The following is a 26,222-nucleotide window of genomic DNA, read 5'->3' as shown; positions in this document are numbered from 1 at the left end:
AACTAATTACTGATTATTACATGAGTTAATCAGGACAAAATTTAATGGCCAACAACTTTTTTTTTTACCACTTTCTCGGCTGATGGAACTAAATCAAAAGGTCAATATATCTGTAATATCTCTGTGAGGAGGTTATGTTCCCGACTTTAATGAGAAGCAACTAATTTCAACCCATCCATTATGTTTTCTGCTTGATTAATCATATTCTTGTGATGAAAAATGTTCACCTCTCAATTTAACACACTGTCAGGGGTAGTTTGAATACAAATTCTGGCTAATACTCTCACACTGTTTCATGAAGTTTTGGTCTTTCCTGTTTGACTCATGGTGTTCTCCACTGAAGCCACCCTTAACTCCTGCTACAGCTGGGCTCCCTGCCAACTGACCACATCTCGAACACAACAACCTCCGCTAAACACTGCACACACCTCCAGTTAGCCAAATAAATCATCACTACTGTCAGAGTGGGGAATTAATAAGAACTAGCAGACAAAACACTAATACGATTTGGGCTGTGTGTTGGGAAATTTGCCAGTTGATTACATGCCGTTTTGGAGGATAATTGGCAAGTAATTGGAGGTCTTCAATTCTGTCGGAAAACAAAGCGTTTTTGTAAATTCTTCTTGTCAAAATGGTTAAACAATTTCATTGCCAGCATGAAACATCAGCAACTCAATTATAAAAAGATCATCATTAAAGTTATTACAATTCAGCCTGGGGCGGACATAAATGAGTACAAAATGTCATGGCAATTCATCCAATAATTGTCAAGACATTTATTTATTTATTTGTTATTTGTAAGGGACAAGAAAAGAGAAATAAGTGTTTGAAACTTCAGTGTTAAACACTGAAGTTTCAAACACTTAAGTTTAGGGGAAAACAGCGTGTTTTGGGTTCAAATAACTACGAACACAGACAACTACAGCGCCTGACTTCCGCTTCTGCTCCTGTCATCATAACTATGGTTGCTAGAGGCCGCTGTCTTGTTCTTTTATACCTTCTCTCTGTGATCTATCATGTAAATAGATGATAAAATCTACTAGTAGGCCCCTATTGACCCACATCTCTGGGGCTTATAGCAATTGATAACGCCTATTTAATAGCCTGACAACAGTCTAATCAGCTGATATCATGCACCTCCGCCTTCTGTGTATGCACCTCCAACAACAATGGCGCTGACCCCAAATGCCAGTGGGGCACGCCCACATGCACTAAAAGGCTCGGCCGGCCCGGCTATGTCAACAAAGCACAGAGTAGCTCAGATTACAACACACACAGAGGGAGAGTGACTTCATTCTCTACTCAGGTAGACATTACTCCTCTATATGTTTACATAGCAAATAGTTGTTTGATGCCATATTAATGCTCTGGATATCGTATAGAGCACCTTTAATTCCTACTCTCTCAGAGTTTGGTTTATTTTTTCTTACTCCTCAGCTTGAAAATTTGGTAAAAAAGTTTGTGGAGTTCAATTTCATTCCAAATCTTTTGTTGTTCTGGTTTCATTGAACTTCCGTAATGCCAACCAGATCAGATCATCCACAATCTTACACCTGAATGTCATGGTGATAAAGAGGCCCAATCTATTTTGTCCAGGAAGAGTACTGGATCCCAAGCTTTCACAAGATGGTGATTTCTAATTAACAATTATATTGAAAACAGAGAGCACCAGTGTGTAACTGGTGAAAATGGGTAGAGATTTTGTGCCATACTGCTCCTAACTCAGTTCAATACAGGCCTTTTCAACTGATATAAACACAATGTGTGAAGTTGAGAGCGGTTTCTTCTTCATCTTGTCAGATCTGTCAGGACCACCATGATGTGTTCAGGTGGCAGCAGTCTCTCTGGATGTCAGGTCAGTCTTATATCAGCTCTTTTCTGCTCCATCATGTTCTCTTTTTCTGATCCACTCTGTTCAGTACACCACCGATGCTGTGGCTTTACAGAAACTTCCTCTGATGGGGGCACAGTGCCATCTGGTGCAAGCTGGGAAAAGTGAAGCACACATGGACTGCGGCTGCAACCGCTGTGCTTGCCTGCATCACAGCCTATATCAGCTGCATGAACCACAGTGAAGGGACAGTCTGTCAACACTGATTAACTCTACATCTATAAATAAACACGAGAGAAAGTCTGCTAAAATGAGCTGGCCGTGACTCAGCGTACATTAGTTTTATCCTTTATAGTCACAGCTGAATGTCCATCTGTTTCCTAGAAAAGATAATAATTATCCAAAACACACTCTAATAAAGGCATTTGAGTAGCGACCACCTCCTGACAACACCACACCTCTCCCACTGCTTTTACATCATGTGTTCCTACATTCAGCTGATTTTGTAACTGCTGCTTCATATTTAACAACAAATTACTGACTGCATGAGGCATTGACTGCCCTAATAAAATCTAATCAAAACAAAAATGAAACCACGGGTGGCAGATAAATAAAACATGTTTAATGGATGTCTTCAATGTCAAAGTATTTCACATAAACGGCTCTTTGGAATTTCTTGTTTTATGCAGAGTTAAAATGTTATGACAATGTCTATAATTATGTATTATTAGAAATCCAGTGCACTTATTTACAACTGAAGAACATAATATATACAATATATCTTACATTAAACTTTTTGGGCTCACGTACATTCCTTATCTTGACTTTTACAAGAAATTTGAGATTTTACATTCAAACATGTCAGATAGTTTTACATATTTAAATGTTTCAACAAGGCACGATAGAATAATAAAAATAGATAACAGTAAAAATGTATCGTTGTAAGTAATGGGAAGCATTTGCATTTATAATTATCCATTTTTTTGAGTTGATCAAATCCCTCTTCAATAATACTGAGACCGCCTGCTACATATAACTCTAATAATCTTACCATCACATCAACATTGTGTTCCAGCAGTACTGATTTGAAATTAGGCTCAGTCTGTTCGCAGCATATGCTATTGTTTACACAAACCCACTAATGTTGTATTCTATTGGCTTGTTGTGTTATTATTTTTTCTCGGCCTGTTGTTTGCATTGAATCTTATCTTTTCCCCAACCGCTGTTTGCATAGTTAATTCATGTTTATACAGTCGTATTCTGGTCTTTGTTTGGAACTCATTTAAAGTGCTACAAAAGGACCTTCATATTTAAAAACTTGACAGATTGCACAAATGCCCTGACATGTTACAGCGTGGGGACTATTCAAATACGTCACACCATGCCCTCGATGGTGTCCAGCTTCGTGGAGTGCTCAGTCTCGGTGTGCTGCGTTTCCTGCTGCCTGCAGACCTGCTGATAGTCCTTCAGCACCTTCACCACCTCGTTGTGTCCGAACTGCATGGCGTCGTCGACGGGTAGGTTCCCCCACCTGCACGGCAATGAGTGAAGAAAGTAAAAATGAAGAGAGGACTCACAGAGGAGAATTTTCAGTAGTTGACATCTAAGTATCCAAGTAACAATATGTGGTAAAGATGATTCAAGTTCACACTATGGGGTTCATTTGTTATGAAAGGAAAGTCCTGCCATTATGGGATCTACATTCGGGTCAACTTGCACATTACATTTTTTATGTGTGAGGTTGTCCATTTAGAGTGTGTTTGTACAAGAGAAGTAGTACCAAATGAGACAAAAGTTTCCTAATTGCAAGACTAAAATGACAAGATACACAGCGTGCAGTTTTCATCGACTACCGCTGGACAACTGTCACAAAGAGCCACATTTACGGGAAATACGCCAGGTTGAAATATAACGGAATTATCCTTTAAGTTACTTTCACAGGACAGTTTGGGTGCTTTGAAGTGAGGTTGTATGAGGTACTTATCCATAGTCAGTGTATTACCTACAGTAGATGACGGTCGGCACGCCGGCAGTACCGGCATGGGAGCAAAGCAATGTACTGCTGTGGATGGGGGTATCAGCATAACGTATTAAAAAAAAATAAAAATTGCTATATTTGGAATATTTTCCGACGGGGAACTGAACTGAAAAAAAACTGTTGTTGTCAACAGAGTCTGGTGGCTTTGAAGAGAGTATAGATAAGTTTCACTTTCAGTTCCCCGTTGGAAAGGGCTGTCTGACGGCAAGATAAAGCGATGAAAATGTTCTAAATATAGCGTACGCTTAAACGGATATAGATTTTTTAAGGTGAGCCTTTCTTTTAGGTGGCTAAAATATGTTTTGCTGTTGCCCCCGTCCACAGCAGTACATTGCTTTGCTCCTGTCTGTTTCTCAATGCTGGGGGCCTGCCGACTGTCATACTCCTACTATGGATAAGTACCTCATACAACCCCACTTCAAAACACCTGAACCATCCCTTTAAGTACCTACACTATACGGTTTTGTCTTGCTCTGAGAGGTATTTGTTCAAACGTTTTTTTACACAAGGTAGTCCCACTAAGATTAGAAACCATATTCTCTGGAGTGAAGAAGCATCTAAATATGGGTATATATCTATTCTATCTGAAAACAACATAAAACAGACTAGAAGTTAAACTATTTGATTGTGATAAAAGGCCAAACATATGGAGCAGTGAAGGAATTCACAGCTAGAGGACAAAAAGACAGAAGTTAAAGATGTCGTTCTCACCTGTCTTCTACAAATGGATCAACTTTGCAGATTTCAGTGAGGAACTTCACCACATCTATATGACCTGAGAGTAAACAAAAAAGATGATGTTTATAGCTTCCCATCTGGGAGAATCACAGCAATAGAGACAATCTTTTTCTGATAACTCAAAACCACCGTTTTCACTTTAGTGTCAAAAACCAATGCAAGAGTAACATTCCCTTTAAATTATACCGCCCCAAACTAGCAAGATATTCACGATTTACAAATTTGTCTGATAGCATGACAGATTGTGGGTGGAGAAAACAAAGCTGCTAAAAATACAAAGTACATGCGGAAAAAAGATGTATGACTATTCCCTCCAGTCGCAATCCAACTCAGAATCAGATTTAGTGCAAAGCTCTGCCTCTTTCATTTGGAAGAAAACTGTTATTACTCCCATTTTTTTTTATCTCGTAAACAAATGACTCTGCTTACAAGGCTCTTTCTGAAAAATGTTACTGTTGAACACACTGCAGCGAAGCATTAAATCTGCGCTGTGAATAAACTTCGAGCGCAACACAAGATAAATAATCGACCATATGGTGCCCTGTAGCTGATTCATTAATGGTTTTGTATAATGTGAGCCAAAAGAACTGTATCTCTATAGTTAATCAAATTAAGGGGAAACTAATTTAGCACTAATTAAAGCTGTGAACATACAATGCCAGTAAAACACAATTATTCTCTCAACTAAGTTTAACTGAAGTTTGTGGGTGTGCGATAAAGGTGCTCTTGGGTTGCTATGTCAACTAATCCTCATTAGAAATGAAGTATTTTAAAGCTGAAATCAGTAACTTTCTACATGCTGTCCTCTTACGGTACATGTCCACAGGATCCGTCCTTTCCGCGCTTCCCATTTGTTGTCTATGTAAACAGCCGTGCAATGCATTCTGGTAGCGTGGTGTTGCATTTCGAGAGACTGACCGTCACGTTAGCCGCTCCTCATTTGCATAAAGTTGAGGTCTAGGTTACTTTATGCACTTTACGGCGCGACTCATCGCCTTGGAAACTCTCGAGGACCTTATAAACTAACCGATGTCGATCTAAAATAAAGACAGATTCAGCATCTGCATGGCTTATTTCTTGCCTAAAATGTTTTCAGAAACATATTTCAGTGAACTATTTTCGTAAAATATGAAAACGTTTCCTGAAGAGCCGCCAAATTGGGTCCGGTTTGAAAGTTTGGAGCAACAGCTCACGACTGAAAGCATTCGTCCAATGAGGTGCCTAGTGGCAGCCCATCAAGTGTCCATTGCTGGGAAGCCTCGCCTCACATCCAAAAACCTTGGACACGTACCATTAGAACCAAAGCGAGCATGTCGGGGCATGTCGTTAAGTTGTCTCACCTCATCTTTTTTGCTGTCCACCTGTCCCATCACAGAGACAGTTCAGTCTCTCCAACCAAAGTAAGTGTGCCAGGTTTAATGTTTTTACCAGCTCAGCTTTTAATGACACAGAGTACAGACTAAGGTAAAGGCCCTGAACACCCACACAGGTGTTTTCACTCTGGCTAATTAGATCTCTGCTCAGGTTGAAGTTGTGTGGAGCTGTGCTGAAACACTAGTTGCGCTCCTTTTCATACAGCCGGGGCACAATCCAGCGAAAAGTGATGACGAGGGAGGAGCATTCCTCTTAAATGGAGGGGAAAACATTTGCCGACGGGAGGAGGCGTCACCTTAAACAAAGCATGGATCTCTTAGAGTGATCAAGGTTTATTGTCTCATTAATCGTTGAAGAGATAACGATGCCACAGAGACAAAATGATACCAGCAATCCCCTGCTGGCTGCTCTGCTCTGCTCTATGGCGTTCGCTCATTCATTTGTAATAACGTAATGTATTTTACTCCGCTATTTAGGGATAAAACTGTAATCGCAACATACCCAAATACCCTGCTGTGTTTGTATCAGTCATGTGGTCAAGGTTGGCAAGCACGCCTCTTTTGCAGGCTGAATTGAGCGGGGCGTCCAGCTGAGACGCCTTTTAAATGGTGTGCAGACTCCGCCTATACGGGATAAAGGTGCAGACCCACTAATACATGAACCAATAAGAAGGATAAAGGTGAAACTTCTCCTGCCTTAACAGGTGCAACACAACTAAAAGGAGGATCAGAGAGATGTACACACCCACATACTGTAGTGCTGAGCAGAGGTCTAATCAGGCAGAATGAGTTACTTTTTTAGTCTGGCTTTTAACTGAGCTTTATTTATTTATCTGGCTAAATATTTATTGTATTTTACCTTTTTATTCCGGCCTTTAATTGAGCTTTATTTACCAGTTCATGTATTCTAGTTTGTTTTGCTTATTGTAATATGTTGGTATACCAAGTTAGAGTTTTATCCTGCCTCTGGTGTACATACATACACTAGGGCTAAGCCAGATATGTATTCATTTAGTGTTTTATTTATGTTTCATTCTTGTTTTATTAGAGTTCATATTTTTTCTGTTTTTTTTAGTGCAGACCTTTAAGAGCTGAGGATGTCTTATTTTTGCCCAGTGGTCAAACAGATTTGCTGCCCGACTGCTTTATATTTGCCTGTGGAGCTGATCTAGTGTCGCTCATTCACTGAATAACAGGAGGAGAGATGAACAGATGATGTTGAGCTCACCCTCTGCTGCAGAGATATGTAGCGCTGTTCGGGAATCATAATCTTTCAGGTCCATGTCCATGGATGAGAGAGCAAACCTGAAGGAAATAAATCAAAGTACAGTTCACTAATACTTTTTTTGATACATAAAATAAAAAAAATGAAATGAAAATGTAATTTTTTCCACATAGTAATATAAATATAGAACACATACCTATTTTAGCATTGTACTTAAATTTGAGTTAATCAACATGCAATTATCAGTATGATTAATTTCAGTTATGCAGACAAACTTTATGTTTATGAGATATTTTACACGACGTTTTCCATCTGAATGTTTTCCAGTACCCACGCCTTAGATTATGGAGGCCACCTGTTGTACAAGAGAGGTTTGCTGGTGAATTACCTTCTCAGAGCAGACACATCTCCACTGTAGGCGGCGAACATCAAATTAAAAACAGACTTGTTCTGCAAATACAGGAAAATAACATAATTAACACAGAGGCTCAAAACACATTAAACATACCAAAGCAAAGCAACAAACCCTGTCGTCTCCCTCCGGTCTGCGAGGGTCCTGCTTCTTCACAAAGTGCCTCAAGTTGTCATAATTGTGGAAATTGAAGAGCGAAACGAGCTCCTGAGGGTGACAAGATATACGGTATAATTGTTAGAGGAGGAAAACACTGGAAGACGTATATATTCTTTTTATGCTTTAAAACAAAGGAAACTACAATGCAAACAAAACAAGCTCTTCATCAGAACAAGGCGAACAAAGGTTTGACAGATAGTTCAAACCTATGAAGTCACTGGGATGTAAAAGCTGAAGCTGCTACAACACAGGAGATGGATTTTATGTCATCACTTATGAACGACAAAATAACTCTGCTCTAGTAATCATTGTCAGCACCTTCCACGATTTGTTCTCTGTAAAGCAGCTATAGAGTTACGGTTTGATGATATTGATTGTTTGAGCCTAAACTGTTAGGTTTCTGGTTTTGGTAAAACAAACTTTTAAGTGATTTCTCTAACTAAGCAAGGTATCACTGCTTTCCTCAGCATTAAAAGTCACTATGTGTAAGGGGATGGTCCATTGGATTGTGTATATACTGTATATATATGAACTGCGGCAGACAGTGACACCAAAAACATATGTCATTAGAGTGATTTCATGCTATAATCCCATAAACATTCTGCACATAGTGGCCGTATCATAGAAATACAATAGGAGTAGAACGTACATTGAACTGTTTTCCGTGGTCATTTGACTAGTACAAAAGAAAATGGCGATTGTTGTTATGGTAACAACAGAGAACTGCTCGTTTTAGTCGTTACTACAAAACCTCACCTCAGTGAGTCCGCGACTTGCCATGAGTCAGTTTAGTTTATACATAAATTAGCCTGCTACAATGGTTGCAATGGCAACAGTACACAAAAAAATGTCTGCCACTCTAACCATACTACGTTGATTTGAATGGGAATGTCCATTCTACTCCTTTTCTATTTCTATGGCCTTATTTAAGCATCTTCTCCTGAAACAGTCCAGATGCAAAGGCACAAAGACAAACTGCAACATCTTGGTCTATAACCTGACAGAAGTGTATTCCCCGGACGCTGTTTCCAACTCTGTCCAGAGGAGGGGACCAACACATCACTCCCATGACGTTAGGGATCACCAGCAGTATGGCGCCGGACACCCCGGATTTGGCCGGCACACCCACCTGGGAGATGAGAGATGTGGGATCTGTTTTAGGCCAACACATGAACGAGCATTTCCTTCCACAGCGCAGGCGAGTTGATCACGCTTAACATTCATTTATCTCTTTTATGTCCTACATACTGTTACTCACATGAAAAGCCATCTGGCCAGAGAAGTCATACATGCCACACGAGTGCATGAGACTCAAAGTGTTTCGCACTGCCTCGGCACTCAGGACACGCTCGCCTGTGATTGGGCAGATCCCTCCGTTGGCCAGAGTGGCGGCCAAGACACTTCCAGATTCGCAGGTCACCTCGATGGAGCAGAGCTAAAAACCAAAAGAGGAGAAACTACTGAATCTATTTTCATCAATATCAAAGCTACAGATTATAGATTTAATGCATCTTCATGAAAAGGTCCACTCATGGCGGAGCAGTTTACCTGGAAGTAGAAGTCCAGGGCATCGATCATATCCGCTCCCGGAGGAAAACACTGGTGAATGAAATATGATCATCGTGATTATATGAAGTATGCTGGCCTAGCACTGTTCAGATAGAGGATGATTTCTCAACCAGAAAATCAAGAATATCTTGGTCCGGTCATAAAGCTCTCTCATAGTCTCGCTCCTCAAATAGGGGCAAAAGGTCATGAATAACCCCTCTGACATGGTGACACAGAGGGGAGTGGGAGATGTATGAGAGGCCATTGAGAATGAATTTCAGTTGACCTCAAAGATCATTGGTCAAGCAAATTGACGACAGTAGCAAAAATGGATGGAGGGTAATTTTTTTGTAATGAGGAACCTAAAAAAAAAAAAAAAAAGTAATTGCATTCAGTGGCTAGAGATAATTGTAGGAATATTGAGCTCACGATACCCTTTAAAAAAAAAAAAAAATATGAAAAAACATTATATAGTGGTCAAGCATGCTTTTCTTACATCCTAAAAAAGTTATATTTTGAAAATGTGTTTTTACCGGACAACAATGATATCTAGGTCTTCAAAATATTAACTAATCCGTTCCATTGTGAAAACCCTTCATATGTAGACCTGAAACAATCAATCGATTAGTCAGAGCCAAACATTCTCTGGTTTCAGCTTTTTCATTGACTACGTTTACATAAACATTAATATTCCATTATTATTCCGAATATGACAATATTCAGATTTTGATACAGGTCATTTTTACGTTTGGATATTCTGAATTGAGTCAATTCCGAATGGAGCATTTTCAGATTGAGACATGTGGGATATGCCGATATTATTCAGGTTTTAGGAGCATTCTATGGACATGTATACAACACATTCAGAATATGCGTCTCAGTTGAGGTTTTTACGGCAGTTTGTGACACACGGCCTCTTGTCTGGTTACAGTCAGCTCTGTGCGTTTTACACAAAGCAACTAGCCGACAGTTTGCAGAGATGCATACCCAAAAGAAAAGAAGGAGAAACACAGCTACTCTTAAACATTGTGGATATCAACAGGTTTTTGGATATGTGCAAATATCACAACATCGACCTTTTCAAGAAGATGGTTGAAGGAATGAAAGAGGAAGGCTGGGGTTGAACAAGTCCGCCACCGGTGGAAAAAATATATTTTTGACTCAAAGAAGCAAAATGGCACAAGCGGCTCATGCTGTTCCACTTTTCCATATTTTGACGTGATAAACAACATGTTAGAGCATCGACCCCTGGCAAACACAGCCAAGAATGGCGTTGACGTGGGATTCACCGGCTACGGTGATGAGGATGCCCAGAGTTCCTCAAATGGACCAGATGATGATGATGATGATGGTAAGAATAGGGAAAAAGACAATTAGGTAGCCAGCTGACTGGTTTAGCTAAACGGGTTGTAGGTAGGTCAGCATGACGTACACCATAGGGACATTTTATGTTAATCTGAATATGAACAGCTGCATGTAAACGGATATATTAGTGGAATATTAATGTTCATTAGCCACGTAAACAGCTTGGTAGGAATATTATCTTTTTCGGAGTTACGGCAAAAAAATGTAATATTTGGTACATGTGAATGTAGTCAGTGAGAGGACTTGCTGGTTTTTATATCAATGTAAAGAGATTTAAAATGTCTACACTTTAAAAGTAAAATGTTCACAGTTTCCGATGTTTCATAGTGATAAGTCAATTAATCAAGAAAATGATTGGAACATTAATCTGTAATGAAAATACAGTATAATTTGTCTCTTTAAAGAAACATGTCAGTTGTACATAGAAGCAAACAGATACAACAGGAAATAAAAAGCATCTCTAATCCATCTATATTTCAGCCTTCTGTCACTGACCTTCTTCTCCTTCATGTAGTATCCGATGGCAAAATTTCTGTCGCCTGTTTCTTTTTCTGATTGGAACCTGAGACGGAGAGGCAGAAGGGGTCAATACTGAAACATCAATAATGCAATAGAGCAGTGGACAGGCAATTTGCCCAACAACACTGTCTTTGAACTTAGGTGTGCCGAACGCAGATATATTATAACTTCAAACATCTGGACAGTACACTCACATGGCGTTGCTGAATCCCACATACTCCTGGCCTGCCATCTTTTTCACAAACTCCATAACCTAGATGAATAAAGACAACATTTACATCATCTCTGACCACTGACATAATCAGTTTCATATTCATGGTGTTAACAGAGAAGAGATGCATTACTCACATAGTCAAACTTCTCTGCCTTATTGGAGCGAGGCTGAAACAGAGCGAGAGTCATTTGCTCGTGTTAACTGCCACATTCATTAACACTGAACTTGACTGTCTCATAACACCACAGTGTGAAACAATACATGAATGTATCTCTGATTGCATAATTTAGTGCCCTATTATCAGCTGGCACAGTACAAGAGGAAAGATAGGCAGCGGTCATAATCCAGAGCTCAGGGAGAGTTCAGGAATATTTCACAAAACACGATTACAGACAACTTGAATCTGCAAGACAAGCTTTGAATATGCCTAAGAAAAGCAGTCATATTCAGTTGATAAGAGGCATTGATATTTACATTATTTACATTGCTAACTTGTTACTCCTGCTTTATGACATTTCCCCGAAGCTTTGTAATGAAACTCATCATCACATCAACAGACTGCAGGCTCTGAACTAGAACATACTGCACATTAAAGGGCCAAATGGTGCGGTGGGACTCGTTCATTATGTAAAAAAAGGCCCTGATTTTTCTATAAAACAAAAATAAGATGAGCATTTTTCCAGAATTAGATTACATTCTAATGTAATGAGAAATGTGGCAATAAAAGTAAAAAATTATGACAGTAGAGTGCTGCAGGAATGAGTCCTAAAACCCGGAAATGAGTTAGCATTTTAGCACTTCCGGTTCCCTCGTCTCAAAGTCAAAATATTTTTTTTTTTAATGGGTTTTCAGTTAGATGCCTGAAATAAGGTCTGTGGTTAACACAAGCTTCAGAGATTTTAACGTTTTGTTCTACGATATAAAATCCCACTCGTGAATTTTGAAGCTCTTACGTGTCTTAAAAAAGGCGGTTGCTAAAAGTGGCTAAATGAGACCACTAATCGTCATCACGCCGACTCGTCCTCCTTTACAGCCTCGTTGTTTATACTCACACTCATGCCACTCATGCGACCGTGGTGTAGTTAGTTTATAGCCTAACGTTATCTTTTTACTTCTGGCGATTGCATTCACACTTCAAAAATCATCAATGGGGTGTTTCTTTGTGGAGATTATTTTGCTGAACAAAACATATAAGCATCATAAATGTTTGTTTGCCACAGAGCTTATTTCTGCAATAATCCAAAACCCAATGGAAAAATCCCATTGGCTTTTTGTGGAAGGAACCCAGGGCGATGCTAACTTCCTGGTTGGCCTACAAAAATACGTCATCCCTGCAGCACTCTATAACCCACTGCCATTTATGCAATAAGTAAGGGATAATGTACAGCCGGTCATTGTTGTGAAAGAATCCCCGACAGGTCGATGCTGCACCCCGACGCGATACAGAGGGGTCTCTCATCGTCCTCATCACAACAATGACCCGCTAGCTGTACATTATCATGCTTATTACACAGCTACTTACTGAAGAAATCAATAATTTGACACAAAACGGTCCGCCATAGTCCGACATCAGAGCTGCGCCCATAGCAACAGTCTGCTATACATAGCAACGGTGTGTTATAGAGAAATTACAGACCTCAGATTGCCATGATTGACCAATCAGAATCGAGTATTCGACACAGCCGTGTAATAAATGTGTATACTGTACATTAATCAGCAAAGCATTTTAGTGTGTTAAAATTATGTGACTTTTTTATAATCGGTGATTTTTGCTGACTTTCATGTGTGGAGTACAGCAAACTTTGTTGATATCCCACAAACTTCATGTCCAGTGGGACTCCTGTCGTTTTGTAAATATAAAAATGGAAATGGTACCAAAATGTAACACTTGTGTGACTCTAATTACAAGTAACAGTTTTTAAAATGTTCTGTTACTAAATGGAGAGGGATTTACTGTTATATGCTGACTCAACTATCACACACCGTCCATGTCCATCTGTCCAAGTCCATATCATACCTTGATAAGAGAGCTGATCACTATGGCTCCAGCGTTCACCATGGGGTTGTGGGGCTTATCTGGGAGAAAGGACAACGAGATAAGACAGTGTTAATCAGGAGTTCTACACTAAAACAAAAAATGTATCATAATGAAGTTTATTATTCACTGAGAGTCAAAGAGGTAATGATATACAATCTACCAGGACTCACACACCTTCGTCATCAAGCGACAGCATGTTGAACTTGAATCCGCTGGGCTCCATGCCGACGTAACGGTGAACCCCCTCTGTTCCCGCCTCGTGGACGGCGATGGCGTACTGCAGCGGCTTCACACAGGACTGCAGGCAGAACGGCAGCTTGGTGTCGCCTACTGAGTGCCTGGAAGAAGGAGACGCAGTGTTTAAAGTCTCACTGAACAGAAAACAGACTCACACCTGGAAGATGCACTACGAAACTTCGGGGCAGTTTGATTATTCGGTGTGTTGCTCAAGGGCATTTCAATGAGGAAGAGGGCGAGCACTACTTATAACTTTCTCATCCAGATTTATCCTCCGTTTCTGACTCTGTTGCAAACTTAGGTTTAACAGACTGAAGCGTAAAAACTGTAATGATTGAAAATTTAAAAAAATTATAACAAATTGCGTCAATATCAAAAAAACAGTCTCACAGAGGAAATATAAATTTGTTTGTTTGTTTGTTATTTAATTGAAATTACAAATCTGTTGAGATTGAAAGTTCGTTCTTAAAGGTACAGTGTGTACGATTTGGCGACATCTAGTGGTGTGGTTGCAGATTGCAACCAACTGAGTACCCCTCCGCTCACTCCTCCCTTCCCAAGCGGCCGAGTACAAAACCGCGGTTACGCCGTTCGCTCAGAGGCCATCCTTACCATAATAACACTACTCAGACGCGGCTGGCAGTACCACAGTTTTAAACTCTGCGGCTCATGTTACAGCAGTTTAACAAGCGTGTCGGAGAACTACGGTGGCCTTCAGGTAATGTAAAAACATGAAAGGCTCTCTCTAGAGCCAGTGTTTGGTTTGTCCGTTCTGGGCTACTGTAGAAACATGGCGGAGCAACATGGCGGACTTCGTGAAGAGGCCCCCACTCCCTATGTAGATATGAAGGGCTCATTCTAAGATAACAACAACACAATGAATCTTAGTTTCAGGTGATTATACGCTAATGAAAACATAATTATGAATTTTATATTCCATTTCTGCTAATAGATCCCCCGAAATGTTAAACACTGGCCCTTTAATCTTGGAAACAATAATAATATATAACAAACTCACCGCAAGGTCCATTCAGTAGTTGTTCTGGAGCTTGCGATCACATCACACGGTCTTCCTCAGCATCAGTCAAATTAAATCATCTCATCTTTTAAGCCAACGAGGATGAGACGTCTTTATAACGCTCAGAAAAATATAATTTCTAGAATTCAATCACGACAGGGAAAACTCTATCGAGGAAGATCTTGCGATAGAATCGAAAGCTGAACAAAAGCTACTAAATGGACCTTTCGGTGAGACTGTTTTTGTCAAGTACAAATCTGTAATTCGTACCTCTGGCCATCCACTGTACACAAAGACACACCCCACAGATCTGGGCTGAACTTGGCGAGTTGGGGGATGTAGTCTGCCACCTAAAGCCAGAAAACATGAAGACAAACACAATAACAGTTACATCACACAGTTTAAGATTTGGAACAAAGTGTCACAACTAAAAGCACTGCAGCAGAGGAGGCGTTAATAGGAAATTATTTTGTATACAATATATTCCAAACATCTTCAGTATTAATTGTGATGCATGCAGATATTAAGAAGGTGGTATGAATTTAAAGAAAAACAATACCATTTACAGTACGGTATGTAACCACATGTGTGCAAGGCTTAAAACTTCACAAGAACCTAGAAATTATAAAATTGATTTTCCATTTCTATACAATACGGAGCGAACAAACAACACATGCTTACCTTCCCATCACCCTGGTTTTCCACTGTGTTGTAGATGTCATCAATTTTTTGTGCAAACACGTCAAACTCTGGGATGATAAATTTCTTTCTGAAGGCCTGGATCAGCAGGACAATGTTCCCACCAACACACCTGACAGAAACAAAACAACATAATGCAGAGGCACTCAGGAGCACATACTGAAAATTAAATACTTTCTATTTATAATACTGTAACATAGTACATGGTGTGTGTGTGTGTGTGTGTGTGTGTGTGCATTCGCTGATGTGAGAGCAGCAGCTGTCAGCTATCAGTCTCAGCGACAGGCCTTTGCTCTGATCAACATGACAGTTAATGAAGCTGACATGTCCTGACACACACCAACTACGCAACAACTGACTTTCACACCTCCAGGTTTTGGCTAATCGAGTTAAAGGAATATTTCTCCACATGTAGTCCAATGTCTGACTGTCTATATGCACACATGTAAGCTTTTACTGAAGTTTAAATGAAAGTTTACTGACTTGTTTGGGCTAGCTTTATATTAATAAGCAGAGACAACAGAGTTTTTTGTTAGAAATTACCATCTTTTTTGTAAATACTGGAGATCAGGGGATGAAATTAGCACCTGCCACATGCCAAATGGGTAAATGTTGGCTGTGGCAGGTAAAAATGTCAGGTCACCGGGCGCCTGGGTTAGCTCAGTTGGTAGAGCGGGCGTACATGTATTAAGGCTGGGTCCTGACCGCGGCGGCTCAGGTTCGAATCTGGCCTGTGGCCCTTTCCGCATCCACTCTCTCTCTCCCCCCTTTCAAGACTCTATCCACTGTCCTGTCATAAAAATGGAAAATGCCCCCAAAAAAATAACTAAAAAAAAAAAAATGTCAGGTCACCTGCCACCACATAGGTTTTTTAAATTAAATAATAAAATTAAATAAAATGAATAATGGTCAGGGATTAAGGTTACATGATATATTCCATTGATTGCAGGTAAAATAAAATCACTGTTAACACATTATCTGAAATATTGGATTTCCATGACATCATTCTGGTGAAATGATTTAATACTGTATGCAAAACACAAATATCTTAAGCAATTTCTGTATTGACCTTGTATTATATTATACAACATATTTCCCACCCCTCATATACACTGTACATGAAGGATGGGGTTGGGGGTACCACTCTGCAGTATTAGTAGTATTTTAATTAAAGCCCACCACAAACACACACACCCTTAAAAACTACCAAGAATCAAGACCTTTCAGTCAGTCTCAACAGCACATTTAACATTCATAAATGCATTAATTAAATTAAATATAAATGTGTTCATGGTGTTGTGTCAACCTCCTGTAGTTCTGACTTCCTCCACATTGTTCTTAAATTTGTCAATAATCACTTATAATGAGTAACGTGATGTACATGTTGGAGACGTAGGAAGAAAGACAGAAGCAGAGAGATGATCCTGTAGCAGGTCACATTCAACAACTGCTTCATTAGAATGGATTGTTTTGGGAAGGTCAGACTAAAAATAGTTTGTCTAAATGCCTGCACCGGGTAGTGAATGGAAAACATAACACCAGGAGACAGTCGGCGATGAGACACAAGTCCATTTTGGGAGGCTTAAGAAGAGCAACACTCCCAGAAAAAAAGGAAAAAAGTGAGAAGCTTTAGCAGTGTGTGAGGATAAACACAGAATTATGGTCCCATTCTATATTTAGTGTCACAGCCATTCCAGTGAGCCAGCATGCACAATACCAGGACCCACCTAAATGGATCAGGGCCATAATTATTAATGTTATTAATTATTTTTCAAAATCAAATCTGTCAGACATACTTGCATATTTCATAAATATCTATGACATGGTGTTACGTACTGTAAGGAGGTACAATTTGTTTTGTTTTTTACTGAACTACCGCAGGGTTTTCTTTGCTATGGATGTCATTTTGTGGGAAAGTTTCAGTTCACTGTATATGACTTTACATGAAAGCTCAAAGGTAAATGTTCTGTTTACAGTACATGTGACATATTGTTGTTACACACAAACATGTACTGTATACATACAATGTGCATATTTTCTGTGTACTACAGTACAGTGCTGTACAGTATTGACTTCTCCCAGTAAACGTTTACCTGCTCTAAACAGCTCAGTGGGATAAACAACAGCATTCAGCTGGACAAAACTGACATTCTGGTTTAGTACAGGAAGCAAAACAGAGACTTGTATATAAGAAAACATTTCCAGGATTAACTGCCATGGTTTTGAAGCATGAATGAAGTGTTTTGAGTGAGTTACCTTTTGCAGACATAAGAGTTGTGATGTCCCATGAAACAGTTGTGACAATTACACTTACAGTTTTTATAAGAAATGAGCCAAAGCAATTGAGAAAAACGGTAAATCTGCATCTATGTACTAAGTTTACTGCTGTTGTCGTGAGTTATATGATCGAGTCCTAACCAGTTGTCTCACCTGTGGAAAAGGTCTCTGTCCATCATCACCTCACCAACAGAGTCCTTCACTGCCTGTCGAAGCTTCTCCATGCAGTCCTTTAGACGAGGGTCTGATGGGTGGAGGCCCGTTTTCTTCAGGGCCTGCAAACAACAAGATGAAAACACAATAATGATAAGATGGATGGATGCTTGGTTTCTGGGGTTTGGTGGGTGGGTGTTTATTTGGCTACTTACTGAGGTAAAGTATGAAATGGGGACTTGCTCTTTTCCCTGTGTGATGGTGTAGAACAGCAGGTCTTCCACTCCTGAGGAGCTGGGGGACTTTGAAGGAACATTCCTGATGAAGTTAAAAATAAAAAAGAGGAAAGCGAACATCATTGACATAGCTGAGTTAATGATTTCTTCTAAAAAATATTAATTAATTTAGTTAAACCAACTGTTACCTAGCTGGGTCATTAACAAATGCACAATGACCGGCAAGTAAACGGCTAATGTCACTATTATGTGACCTTAAGATACATTACAGACTCACTTTATACTTAAACTCACATCAAAGAGCTGATTCCCTAATTTATAGCTTACACATGCTGATAACTTCTTCTTTTTTTTATTTTATAATTTATTTATTCCCTTTTTTCAAGGTTGTTTTCATATATGCAATTTCAAGTTCGTAATTACAATAGTTTATAAACCAATTTGTAAGTAGATGCGCTTATAGACAAACTCATTAAGTACACTAGAGAAAACAACTTCAACATTCAAAATTGAAATAAAATTAAGAAAAGAAATAATAATAATAATAATAATAATAATAATAATAATAATAATAATAACAATAATAATAATAATAATTTAAAAAAAGAATAGAATTAATAAATACAAAAAGACACATGCTGATAACTACACTTGGCCTGATATGACCACCTAGTCACTGTTAATATACAGTATCCTATAATAACTATTTCTATATTTTTAAATGCCTCTTAAAACAAATATAACATCAGGCCCATCAGGTAGAGCTCATGTTACAACTGTGTGAGAGGTCCACCCCCAGCAGGACACTGAAGTGTTGACACTGAGCTGTTTATCTCACAGAGACACTCACATTTTGATGTGGAAGTGGTCCAAGTGTGTCGGCGGTGGTCTCTGGGACGTGGTTGTTGATCTGGTGCTCAGACAACAACATGCTGCTGCCGGCTGCTGCTGGAGGATGAAGACCTTCCTCACCGCGTCTGTGTGTTTGACGATCAGCTGGAGCGCGCTGGACGGACGCAGCGCTCTCAGACAGTGCATGGCTGGACAGATTACAGTAGATTGGTAGTAGGTGGGTTATTACTAGAGCTGTTCCCAAGCAGTTCCTGCGAGGTCACTGACTTTCATATGACAGGCTGAAGTTTGGCTGCTTTCAAGTGTCGTCGGGAATCTTGCCTTTTCAACTCATGAACTTTTTTTCTTGTATTGTTAAAATCAGTGGTGGAAAGTAACTAACATTTACTCAATAAGTGCTGTTGGCTACTTAAAGGTCCCATATCGTGCTCATTTTCAGGTTCATACTTGTATTTTGTGTTTGTACTAGAACATGTTTACATGCTGTAATGTAAAAATAAAACGTTATTTTCCTCATACTGTCTGTCTGAATGTGCCTGTATTTACCCTCTGTCTGAAACGCTCCGTTTTAGTACATTTCAACGGAATTGCAACAGAATTGCGTTGCTAGGCAACAGCTTGGGTCCATGTGTACTCCCTGTCAGCTGATGACATTAACATACACTGCAACCAGGAAATAAAACCGGGACACATTTAGAATGTTTATGTTTAAAACCGTGTAATGGTCTAAATATTGTATATTTGTGACATCACAAATGGACAGAAATCCTCACGGCTTGTTCAAACGCAGAGTTTCTGAATACAGGCTGTGTGTATTTCTCCGTATATTGAGCGTTTCGATACTTTCACAGTATTTATATAGGACTTAAGCCTGCTTTATAATAAAAAAAAAACATGAAAATCTCACTTTTTTTATAATATGGGACCTTTAAGGTACCTTTTTGAGATAGGCCTAATTGTACTTGAGTATTTCAATTTTCTTTTATATGCTACTCCTTCTCCACTATAGGCAACATTGCAAATTATTGTACTGTTTACTCCACTACATTTATTTAATACTTTTAATTACTAGTTACTTTCCAGATTTAGATTAATAATACAAAATGTTATCAACAAATAAATTATGTATTATTATAGAAAACTATTTTATTTACTTAATTTACGAATTTTCCTAAGGAGACAAATAAAGTAGATTATTATTATTATAATTATTATCATCATCCCTTGGTAAAATTCACAAGCTATCTGGCAGTATATATAGAAAAAACTAAGCTCCACCTTTACCAGCTGCAACATTAAAGTTATGCACACATTATTGGGTCAATAACTATAATTCAATAATATAATATAGCCTATTCTTCAGAAATGAGCCAGAATGAGTACTTTCACCGTTGGTAGATTAAATTTAAAAAATAAGAAATATTAGTTTTAACTCAAATTTAAAATGCATGCCTTTTGGTGTAATGTAGAGTATTTCTATATTGTAGTAGAAAGAGTATCTCTTCCACCACTGGTTAAAATAATCAAATATATGCCTGATATTTAACACATGTATGCACTTCAATAGACATAAATTAGCTCTGCAATATTTAAAAAACGTACGACTAAAAACTTAACTTAAATAAATACAACTTTGGCTACAAGAAACATTCGTTATTAATCACCAAACATGCGCCATAATGTTAAAAGAGAACCTTTTTTTTCCGAGGGCCACTTGAAAGCAGCAGGCGGTCTGAATGATACATTACAAACACAACACCCCATGTGGCCATAGTAGCCAATCAGGGGCTGGAAGTGTATTTTGGAGAGCAGAGGTCTGCCATGCGGACTGTGGGTGTCAGGATACCAAGATCAATTTAACTTTTTTTTTTTTTTTAAAGGACCCATATTATAAAAAAGTGAGATTTTCATGTTTTTTTTTTCCTATTATAAAGCAGGCTTAAGTCCTAAAGAAATACTGTGAAAGTATCGAAACACTCAATCCACAGGGAAATACACACAGCCCGTATTCAGAAACTCTGCATTTGAAACAAGCTGTCAGGATTTCTGCCCATTTGTGATGTCACGAATATATAATATTTAGACCCTTGACACAATTTTAAACGTAAACATTCTAAATGTGTCACAGTTTATTCCTGGTTGCAGTGTATGTGAATGTCATCAGCTGACAGGAAGTACACATGGACCCAAGCTGTTGCCTAGCAACGCAATTCTGTTGCAATTCCATCGAAATGCGCTAAAACAGAGCTTTTCAGACAGAGAGTAAATACAGGCATATTCAGGCAGACAGTATGAGGAAAATAAAGGCTTTTTTTAACTTTACAGCATGTAAACATGTTCTAGTAGAAACACAAAATACAAGTTTGAATCTGAAAATGAGCATAATATGGGACCTTTAAACCACATAATTCAGTGTTATGAATGAAACAGACCAACAATATCAGAGTAGTAAGCAGTAGCCTTCTTTAGCTATGATGGAATCACAACATAACCTCACACCTGTGACTAACTAGCCGATTGAGGGACATTTAAGTAAAGCCTTTGAGCTGTTGTGTAACTACACATGGTCAGCCAACAAGCCACCTCAGTTTATTATGATGATCATCAGCAGCTGAACGGTTCAGTACATTCTGTCAAGTGGCTTAACTGATAATAACTAACTGAACTGATAGCTTCACTGAACCGTCTGCAACAACACATGTTATCAAGACAAATAAAAGTAAATTAAATATGACTAAACAAAAATGTGCAACAGGTTATTTTTGAAGATCTCACTAAATATATTAAAACTACACAAATAATGTATTAACCCGAAAAATCTAGTTATTACAAAGGTGATTTAAATTCTTATATAATATCAGTGTGGGATGAAGACTGTGATATTTATATACAGTACACAACTTTTAGTGTTTTTACACAACCATCTGTGACTTTTTAGCACCGCCTGGTACAAGTTAAATGTTGCAGAGTATAAATCGATATTAATTATAAGCAGGAAGACTGATCCTAATGCTGGTAAAGCTTTGCTTGCTCTAATGTTTCTGATTTTAAACGTAATTAACAGTGTCAAAAGGCAAACCATAGTGTTAACAAACAAACAAAGCAATAACAGTCAACAGTCCATTATACAATACAGTTTAATTATTTTCTTTCATAATTTCTAAATGTCTCAAAAAAAGAAAAAAAAATGTTTTACATGGAAGATGATGCACATATAAATATAATAACAGCAACATTGGATCATTCCTTGGCCAATGTAGATAAGGAATATGGGTATTTTAAAAGGCAAAATATTTTTTTTCTTTAAGCCAACCTCATCACTGCATCAAAATGACACGATGTGACATAAAACGGCTGATAACTTTGAAGACATTTCTTTAAAGTCATCATGAGTTACACGCTCTTTAACGGGCGAGGCAGCACCAGCTTCAGTCCAATGTCAACTACACAGGAAGGCATGTAAGAGAGGGGGATCCAGATAAGCTTGGCATCCCAGCCAGGGCTGTATCTGGTGCGTGGGTAGGCAGCCGTCAGAGCGTGCTCCATGCAGCTGGTCACCTTGGTGAGGTCTGTGTCGCAGATGGCGTTCATGATCAAACGCTGCACCTTGATGTCTGAAAATGAGAATGAGTGAAAAGATCAAGTTTGTGCATAAATAATGATTTAACTTAAGTGCATTTTTCTTTACTAAAATGTATGTTTGATTGAAATGTTTATGTTCCCTGCAGCATAGCAGGAAATAAATTCAATATGACATTTATATATACATACAGACAAATAAGAATGCTTTTCATATTTTGACATTCCTTGCTAAATGGGGGACAAATTTATGACAATCACATTTCATTTTGACTTTAAAGCTGCAGTCGGTAATTTTGAGCAAATATGATAGTAAGTTATTTTTATTAAACTGTCACTATATCCTCCTGACAGTAGTGCATGAGACAGATAATCTGTGAAATCTGAGAAAATCTGTGCAACCTAATGTCATTTGCAAGATTTCACCACGCCAGAACAAAAACAACCAATCAGAGCCGAAGAGTCTCTAATGCAGCTGTCAATCACTGCTCGCAAAACTCGCAAACTTCGATCAAACGGTCAAACCAGGCAGCGCTGATTATATCTGAATATGATTAAATATTCTGTTACTGTAATGCCTATTTCTCGCCTCAAATGTTTTCTGAAACATCTTGTTGTGTATTGTTTAGCTGTAAAATGAGAAAGTTTGTGACCCAGCCAACATGTTGAGATCAGTTGAGCCAAAACCAAGCACCGCCCACCGGCCGGAGCACACTTTCTCATTTTACAGTACACTAAAAATATGTTTCTGAAAACATTTGAGGCATTACAGTAACAGAATCTTGATTCATATTTGATCAGCGCTGCCCAGAGACTGCTCGGCTCTGATTGGTTGTTTTCCTTCCTTTTTATCATATTTGCTCAAAGTTACCACCCGCAGATTTAAAGTTCATACTATAATTTTAAAAACACCATAACTTCCAGTATCGGAATGAGATATTAAAATGGGTCTTTTGATTGTGATCAAAATCAGAAGCATAAAAACAGATACAGATAAAGAAAGTTTGTGTCACATTTCAAAATAAACCAGTGAAGTGGTGCTTACTCTTGGTTTGCATTATGAGTAACGATTAGCAGCTTACTTACATTTATCCAGGTACTTGTCTCCATAGCTGGCTTGTACTTCAGGGCTGAGCTGGTCCCACAGGCGGTGCAGCTCCCTCTCGAGGGGGTCCAGGCTCGTAACCGCGGTCTTGAAAAACCCGGGTTCAATGATGCACACGTTGATTCCAAAGTAGTTTATATCTCTCCTAAAAACAGAAACGTCACGTAGAATAGCATCGTACATGACAGTTCATAATATTATATAATAAACAGCCGAGCTTGAAACAAGTTTGTGACACCGCCTGCGACCTTTTGCATGAACCTTTTATATTATAAATGGGCTTAGTCGTGGAAGAAATAAAAACACAATATAGTAAATAAATGCAGTAATCCTGTCTGGTCTCATAAGCCAATACTTGTCTGCTTGGCACATACTAAGGCAGTTTGTTTTTTCTATTACTGCAATATCTTAGATGGAATGTGTTCCATTGCTCAGTAACAGTTGTTTGTCTTTTATATAACAGAATATCTTAAATATAAAACCCTGTCTGCAAACCAAATCTCCCTCATGGGGCAAAGACGATGTGAAGATTATAACTTGAATGACTATTTGTTCCTATAATTAGAACATAGATCTTTCAAAAAGTGAGAGAATAAGAGGATTATTGAGGATTTGGGGGAGTTTCTGCTTCTCTCAGTCAATAACATTAAAGGCTAACTGGCTCCACTAAATACTTTGTGTTTAATAAAGCAGGTTGTTACTGTACAGTACGCTCTTATGTAATGAGGTAAGTCTTTACCTGAGGCAGTCAGAGAAAGACTCCACTGCAAACTTGGAGATGCAGTATCCGCCACCGTTGGCAGCCACCCTGCCCAGCACCGACGCTACGTTTACAATACGGCCTCGAGCCTTTTTGATGAGGGGCAGGAAGGTCATCGTCATGGCAATCACTCCGTTCATGTTGACTTTCAGTGTGCAGTGGTAATCCTCCAATTTCATCCACTCTGAAGGACCCATGGGTAACGAGCGTCCGGCGTTGTTCACGATACCCCAAAGTCCTACGAGAAAAAGGAAATGTGTTACAAATTTGCCTTGTAAAATTTAACTCGGTCATAATGCAGCATCATTTCTCACCCTTATCGCCAACCTCCTTCTTGGTCCACTCCATGGCTCTCTGGATGCTGTCCTGACTGGTGACATCCAGCGTGACAGTTTTCAAATAAGGCCCCGCCGATCTCTTCAGGTCATCAGCTCCCTTTTCTGTGAGACAGCCGGCCAGCACGCGGAAACCTTTACGATCGAGCTTCTTGCACAGCAGGTTCCCAAACCCAGAGTCGCAGCCGGTCACAAAGACATACTTGTCAGTGATGTCCTCGATCTCCAGGCTGTCTCTGTACAGCCACACGATAATCCACACCACCACGAAGGTAGCACTGATGTATGACCAGGCATTTTCCCTGAAAGAGAACAGAGACAAGTTTGGAGGGATTTGACTTTGAGAAGATTTTCTGGATGCGTAAGCTTAGAGATTCGAAGGGGAGGCTACGGCTGCCAAATTACTGCCCTAAAACGTAGTGTAGCATTGGTAATTCTTACCCTAAAATGTCGTAGACAAACTGCGTATCCATGCTGCTTCCAGGATTAGAGCTGGGTTCTTGGTCACCCGGAGGACTTAGTGCTTGCTAAAACAAAAAACATGTTGAGCAAATGTTAGGAGGTATTGACATGGCAAACTGCCAAATCTGATTTTTCAGGAATGGAAAGTAGAAATACACAGACTTATAACCAAATCCCTACTCTATTTCATAATATTTTAGGGTTTATTGAACCTTTTTGATAGCTACAGGATACAATGAGTTTGTTCACTGAGGGCCTTAGAAGAGGTGCTCGTAATACAGAACTGCTTTGGGCACATGAGAAATCTTTGGCTAATACTCTTATGGAAGAAAGAAAGGCATTTGTGAAGGAGGGGGACCCGAGGAGGAAGAGGTGCTTTGTTTTTGAAGCATAAATGTAATGCCCGTGACGGAGCTGCTTAAGCTGCTCATTGCAGAAAACCAATTAGTTTTCCGGCATATTAGTGAGAAAAAGATACTTCTATGGGTTGTGTTATCCATGATATCATAATTAAGACAGAAATTAAATCAGACTTAAATAAAGATACAGTACCCATACTCTTTATGTTGGCATGAGAGCATTAATTAAAATATAATTGATCCTGTAAAATTACATCTCAGGTTAAGCAAATTAAATTAAAGGAGAAATGTACCAGAATATAAATCAATATAATTTGATCAGGTAAAACTACTCAAACTTAAAACCTCAATTACTGTTTGCTGTAAGCTTTCGTTATAAACATTAAAACTAATTATTTCATGGATTTAATTATACTGTAATGCATTCGCAACAGGAAATTGTGATCATTAACAATATTACAGAGCTTAATCAGTAGAAAAAAAAAATCGGAACATGAAGAAGAGGAAGTACTTTGTAATTCATTGGCAAGAGATAGATATATATTATCATACCTTTTCCTCTTTTTGAGAAGTGATGGATGTCCACAAGTTATCCGTCCTCTTCCCTTTCCCTTTCAGGTTATTCTTCTGTCTTAACTCAGAGAGGCTGGTCAGAGAAAGGCTTTATCCCTCTGGTTTATCCCTTAAGGC

General features: G+C 38.9%; 2 protein-coding genes across 2 annotated transcripts; both read right to left on the bottom strand.

Annotated features, from left to right (window-relative positions):
- Positions 1 to 2,431: 2,431 nt before the first annotated feature.
- On the bottom strand, positions 2,432 to 19,118 carry gls2b (glutaminase 2b (liver, mitochondrial)). The gene is made up of 18 exons (XM_037779825.1): positions 18,931 to 19,118; positions 18,060 to 18,162; positions 17,845 to 17,966; positions 15,397 to 15,526; positions 14,986 to 15,065; positions 13,635 to 13,798; positions 13,440 to 13,498; positions 11,557 to 11,589; positions 11,403 to 11,461; positions 11,185 to 11,251; positions 9,325 to 9,375; positions 9,035 to 9,211; positions 8,774 to 8,905; positions 7,732 to 7,824; positions 7,594 to 7,655; positions 7,209 to 7,285; positions 4,581 to 4,644; positions 2,432 to 3,362 (listed from the first exon to the last, which is right to left on the bottom strand). Exons 1-18 carry the CDS (start codon positions 19,116 to 19,118, stop codon positions 3,206 to 3,208), a joined length of 1,818 nt encoding a protein of 605 aa, XP_037635753.1. The 3' UTR covers positions 2,432 to 3,205.
- A 2,128-nt stretch (positions 19,119 to 21,246) lies between these two features.
- Positions 21,247 to 26,164, bottom strand: rdh5 (retinol dehydrogenase 5 (11-cis/9-cis)). The gene is made up of 6 exons (XM_037768549.1): positions 26,085 to 26,164; positions 25,153 to 25,238; positions 24,691 to 25,013; positions 24,356 to 24,614; positions 23,598 to 23,761; positions 21,247 to 22,546 (listed from the first exon to the last, which is right to left on the bottom strand). The coding sequence occupies exons 2-6, from the start codon at positions 25,182 to 25,184 to the stop codon at positions 22,326 to 22,328; spliced, it is 999 nt and encodes a 332-aa protein (XP_037624477.1). The 5' UTR covers positions 25,185 to 25,238; positions 26,085 to 26,164; the 3' UTR covers positions 21,247 to 22,325.
- Positions 26,165 to 26,222: the final 58 nt, after the last annotated feature.

Source organism: Sebastes umbrosus, chromosome 1 (assembly GCF_015220745.1).
Source record: "Sebastes umbrosus isolate fSebUmb1 chromosome 1, fSebUmb1.pri, whole genome shotgun sequence".
Classification (NCBI taxonomy): Eukaryota; Metazoa; Chordata; class Actinopteri; order Perciformes; family Sebastidae; genus Sebastes; species Sebastes umbrosus.
The sequence above is the reverse complement of the archived record's forward strand: the minus strand, read 5'-3'. Positions and strand labels throughout refer to the sequence as shown.